General features: G+C 45.9%; 1 protein-coding gene across 1 annotated transcript; it reads right to left on the reverse strand.

Moving 5' to 3' along the window:
* Window positions 1-2,830: 2,830 nt before the first annotated feature.
* On the reverse strand, window positions 2,831-5,740 carry MYOD1 (myogenic differentiation 1; the record flags this gene model as incomplete). The annotated part of the gene is made up of 3 exons (XM_084207215.1): window positions 2,831-3,081; window positions 3,650-3,728; window positions 5,186-5,740. 3 exons carry the CDS (start codon window positions 5,738-5,740, stop codon window positions 2,831-2,833), a joined length of 885 nt encoding a protein of 294 aa, XP_084063341.1.
* Between the last annotated feature and the right edge of the window lie 260 nt (window positions 5,741-6,000).

Genomic DNA, 6,000 nt, shown 5'->3' on the forward strand with positions numbered 1-6,000 from the left:
AAAGAAATATATTTGTAACCTAAACATGTATTTATCAGTGCTGATGCCCTTTGGCCTTACTCCAGTGAACTTTTCTCACTGACATCAATGGGAGAAAGATGGGCTCTGCATAGGAAACCTATGAATATTTTTTCCTCATCATCCATCCATCTATTTTGGGATGTGCTAAATGCCTGTTCTCTGTTGTAACATTAACATCAGTATGTGGAAACTCTGGTGGCTAAAATAAATCGGTGAAATGCAATATACAAGACTTCACATGGAACTGCATGTACATTGTTGAGCACAAGTGCCCTGTGCCTGCTCTGCCATGCCAGCCCTACAGCCAGGTACCCCCCATTGTGTCCCTCAGAAGTGGGGTACAAGTAAGGTAGGCATGACCTGTGTGCTGCCAGCATGTCCAGAGCCTCTGTCATTCTTGAGCTGCCAAAGTACCTTTGGTCACCATTTATTGGCAGTAAAATGGATACTTTTACCAGCCTCATATTATGGGGATTAAAAGATCTTTAGTATTTCACAAAAGCATTTTTTTGAATCTTTAGCATTGCGGGCCTGATTTCATTGCTGAAGGCAATGAAAATTATATTGATGATATGTGAGGTCCTGATTTGTTAGGCAACTGTCTCTCCTTGGCTTTTGTAAGGGATACGGGCTTCCAACTAACCTGGGCTATTTTTCCAGCCTTAGTTAAGGCCCTCCTTAGTCATGACAGTATGAATTAGCACATTCTCAAATTAGTTAGATTTTTATTTTTAAAGGAAAAATGAAAGGGGTAAGCTCAATCTTTATGGGCTGGAGTGTTTTCTGCCCACAGGGAGTCAGTGGGAGACCTTTACAAAGTCAGACTTTGATGAAGATGATGAGTGGCCAGTCCTGCCTCAGAGTCTCCTCTGGTCTGTGGGAGCCTGGGCTACTCCACAGAATGGTCCCATGCCTTGACACTGATTTATCATCCACCATGATCCCAAGCTCATGGATGAGGAAGGAATACCTATGGCTGCTACCATCCCTGCCCCTCTGGCTTCAGAAATATCACCAAGATTGGAGCATGACTGTGTCAGGAAAAAGGAGAAGAAACTGCATTGTGCTCAACACATAGCAGCTTGCTCCTCTCCACAGAATGTTGATCTTCAAGGCCATACATGATTAAAGGAGTGGGAGACATTCCCTGGAATTAGCTGTTCCCTGTTCCTTTTTCCTGCTTAAAGTAAGAGCTGCACAAACTCCCTCTATAGTAGTCACCTAACGGAGCACACAATGACTAGTCTGTCATCAAAGTATTTAGGGATGATGACGATACCTAGATTAGTTTTCAGTGTGCTTTTTGTTTTTATTTTACTGTGATGTTTCTACAAAATCCATAAATCATAGGGATGTCATAAGAAACAGGTTGTACTTGCTGGTAATTCTTGCCCAGATGCACAGAAATGCCGATTGTTACTTTCCAATGACAACCAGCTCAGGGCTAAACATTTTTCAGTTGCACAGCCAGCTTTCAAGGTTACACATAGATACTGAATGAAACAGAGCCCACTGGTTATTTTTAGAAAGGCTCTAAACAAGAAGCAAATCCCTGGAGCAGTGCTGCCAGAGATGCATAAAGTTCAAATCCAAATTAAAACTGCCTATCTTTGGCCTACATTCCAACTTGAACTTGAGGAAAACTGTGATCTGTGACTTGAACTTTATGACAAAAACTCATTTGCAATTAGTTTTTAATACCTGAGAATACAAGAACTTGGTACAAACACCTGAAAAATAGAACTTGAATGAAAAACATGAACTCTTGTCCCAAAATGTAGTACCTGTTCTTGTGAGTTTTGTATGGTTTCAGTAGCTACACTGGAATTTGGAGAGTCTAATTTTTTGTGATTCTTATTTTCAACACATCTTTGTAAGATCAAGTACTACAAATCTAATTGTAAATTTTGGGGGCAGGAGGAGAAACATCCTTATTTATTGATCCTTCTAATAATGACCTGTGATGCTCAGGTTTAGGTTTAGCAGTGACCACAACAGAATATGAAGAAAGGAGACCCCTTGACAGCAGCATATTTATGCAAAGTAGCGCAACTGAAGCATGTTCTTGATTTCTTTGCTGAATCAGAGCCTGTATCTTCTTCCTGCCAAGGCAGAGATCTAATACCACTCCTAAATGCACTAGTAATTCTAGAAGCCCTAACGAAAGTCAAGATAACACCACAGATTTTATAAATAAGGGTCTTTATTTAGAATACTGTTGAAAACATTCTTGGCAATCACATCGTATAAATATATAAAGTTAAAGTTTGACACAACAAACCAAGCAATATTAAATATTTTTAAATTTTTCCCCTTTTTAAGTTTTTGGGTTTTTCTTTTTATTTATTTTTGCTCTTTTTTTCTTTTTTTTTTTCTTCTTTTTTTTTTTTTTTTTTTTTTGGAAAGCAACTCTTATTTACAATTATACAAAAGGTTTATAAAAAATGGTCCACAACCTTATTTTGGCCAGAACAGGAGTAATAGGAAGGATCTATCATGCCACTACTGCTGTAGATTTCTATTTTCCTCCACATTCAAGAGCCAGCTTCCTATTCCCCACAGCCGAGATTAAACATTGGCCATTTCATGGTATACAATTTTATCTCTAGATGTATTAAATAACTTTAGTTTAACAACCAATAAATAACTATGTGTACTTTGAAGTGATACAGGTTTGCAAAGTTAGATAGTTGAAGGAATTTTCAGTGATATTTTAAAATTGGAAGTCTTAAGAAGTCTTTTCAACCTTAGAAGGCAGTTCTTGAGCGAGGAGCAAATTGGTTTTGGTGCAGTCCAGCTGGAGGGGTCCTTATAGCACTTGGTAGATGGGGTTGCTGCTGCTGTTATCCTGGGGTAGTGGGGTGCAGCTGGTGGGAGAAGGAATTTGGGCTCCACCATCATTCAGATTCACTCCTTCCGGAGGGGAACAGGGACTCCCTTCAGCAACAGTTTCCACCGGAGGCAGTATAGGGCATGTGGAATTATCTGTGGAAATCCTCTCTACAATGCTTGAGAGGCAATCGAGACTGGAAACAACAGAACTCTTCCCATGCTTTGGATCTAAAAAACAGACAAAAAGGTGCTCAGATTATCCAGTGGGTAATTAACATCAGTGGGCACTGCACATTTGTGGGCATGTGAAGACTTAAGAAGAAATAAATATTGGTGAGGGACACCAATTACCACAAAATAGATTGTAATTTCAAAATGGAAGAGAGGTCCAACCACAGTGTGCTGCTCTGGGGACAGAGAGGATCTAAGCCTTCACTGAGTCCATAGAAAGGGAGGAGCAGATTTGAAATCAATCATAAATTACTCCATTTTGGATCAATGACAGAGTAAGAAGTCTTCATGTAAATATGGTTAAATGCTGAAATTAGTTGCAGACAATAACATACTTTTATCCAACTGTTAGATTTGCAAAATGGTAAATACAGCTATAACACATCCCCATGTTTGCAAATACACCTAGAGGAAATCCAGTGCCTCTACCAGCAACAATGGCTTGCTGGCTGGGAAAGGCAGGTTCCTCTCTCAGCCCAGCTTGACACGGAGCAGGCACAGGAAAGCTGCTGCACTGCCTGCCCCTGTCTCTGTGTTTCACACTGCTGTTAGGGCATCTACTCACCATTTGGGGACTCTGTGTAGTAGCTGCTGTCATAGCTGTTCCTTCTGCGAGAGCTGCAAGGAGGCCCACTGTACTCCATCTGGGAAGGAGAGAAATCTGAGTGAGGTCAGACTCTTACCCAAATCCCGGGAACCATCTAATTTCATATTGCAGGCTCTGGTCTGTTGCCATCATTCCAGTCCTGTCTGAAATGCCATCAAGCAGTAGATTCTTTGAGTAAGGAAAAACATGCCTAGAAGGGGGTCCACCCCAGAATATTTTATGTGGCACAGCTGTTTCACAGGAAAGTTACCACTCTTGCATTGAATGCTGCACCTTTACAGATGAGATGGGACTTTCCAGCATTCTGATCAGATACAGCCCTTCATGTATCTTTACAACAGGGAGACCTGAGTGTCCTGAGACCTGTGTGAAAGGGGAACTATGTCTTTTTAATTTAGTTTTTGAAGATTTTTTTAAACATGAATTCCTCTTTAAAAGCTTGCCTACTTTGTCCCTTTGTATTTCCTTCAGTTTCTCTTCCCATTTCCATTTTGGATAGAAAATGCTCTAGAATATTGACTAATATTTTTGTTTCCAATAGTTTAATCCACAATGAAATTCCTGTATTAGAAGAGGCTGTATCTTGAAGAGGAATCCCTTGTGTAAATCTTTCCAGTCTGTTAAGTATCTCATAATCGCAGATACTCAACTCAGTAATGACTATCCCCACCACAGCACAACAAGCAATCTCTGGTCTGAAAGGGCAGTTCATGGCCTATCCAGAGAGCTGTCCTGGACTCTGGTCACCACATCCCACCAGCCCAGAGTCAGACCAGAGGCTTAACCTACAGCCCCAGCCAACAGACGCAGGGATAAGACACCCTCTCTGGCACCCACCCTTCTTCTCCCATGCCCATAATGTACAAACAGCCTGGATTCTCCTTCCTATTGCTTGTAAATATCTATGGAGGGGATGAAGTGAGTGAGAAGAGAAATGGAGAATCTTTTTCTTAAGCGTCAAGAAAAACAATGCTTGTTGCTTAGACACTCCTCCTGTTGTTATGATGAATGGCAGAAAACAAAACCCAGACTCTTACCAATTCCCATGTAACTACCATGTCTGAGGGGGCCCTTGCTCTCTGCTGTCCTTAGAGGATTCAAAGGTAATGATACAGCACAAGATGGAAACAGAGATGCCTCGGGAGCTATGGGATCACAGGCAATGCCGCCAAGTGCACGTTCCAGGCAGCTTCCCAAAGTTCTCCCCCAGCTTTGCCCTGGCTCCTCCAGGACATGGGGAACCTGCCTTACTTCCTATCCCAGGGAACAAAGTGTGTAAGAGATCTTCTTTCCCAAAGATCCTGCCATGTGGGGACCCCACCTCCCCTTGCTGCGGGTGCTCAAGGCATGAGAAAGGATTTTGTCTTCTGCCTGGGAAGGTACAGAAGGCAGCTGCTATAGGAAGGGCAGGAGGAGGTGACTCGCCCTGCTCAGGTTTGGACCAACAGCGTCCAGGGCACATTGGTGGCAGGGAGTCCTCCCTGGGGCACTCACCATGCCATCGGAGCAGTTGGAGCGGGGACTGGAGGCGTCCGATTCCCCGCTGTAATGCTCCAGCACCGGGTAATAAGCGTCCTCCTGCTCCCGCAGCAGGGCCTGCAGGCTCTCGATGTAGCGGATGGCGTTGCGCAGGATTTCCACCTTGGGCAGGCGCTGGTTGGGGTTGGTGGAGGTGCAGCGCTTGAGGGTCTCGAAGGCCTCGTTGACCTTGCTGAGCCGCCGGCGCTCCCTCATGGTGGCGGCCTTACGGCGGTCGGCGTTGGTGGTCTTCCTCTTGCACGCCTTGCAGGCCCACAGCAGGCAGCGGCCGGCCTGGTGGTGCCCGCTGGGCGCCCGGACGTGCTCCTCCTCGTGCCCGTGGTGGTGCCCGTGGTGATGCGGGTGCTCCTCGGGCTTCAGCAGACCCCCGACGTGCACCAGCCGGGGGTCCAGGTCCTCGAAGAAGTGCATGTCCGACGTGTTGAAGCACGGGTCATCGTAGAAGTCATCGGCCGCTGTGAAGGAGCAGAGGGAGCCCTCCGTCATCTCCATGGGGCCAAGTAAGTCCATGGGGGCGGCAGAGGGGACGGCGGCTAGGCCAGAGAGGACAGCCAGGGGCTCGGAACGGAGGGGCCTTCGACCGGGCTGCTCTGCGGCCGGGCGGGTGCGCAGAGCCCAGACTCTCGCAGCCTCTCCCAGGCGAGGCCACCAGCGCTGGCTGCTGCCCCGACCCCCTCCGCAGCCGCGCCGGTCCGGGAGCGCCACTCGGGGCCGTATTTATGGCTGAGCCCCCCGGCGCGGCGGGTCGGGACGGGGCGGGTCGGGGGGCG

Source organism: Fringilla coelebs (genome assembly GCF_963513975.1).
Source record: "Fringilla coelebs genome assembly, chromosome: 6".
Taxonomy (NCBI): Eukaryota; Metazoa; Chordata; class Aves; order Passeriformes; family Fringillidae; genus Fringilla; species Fringilla coelebs.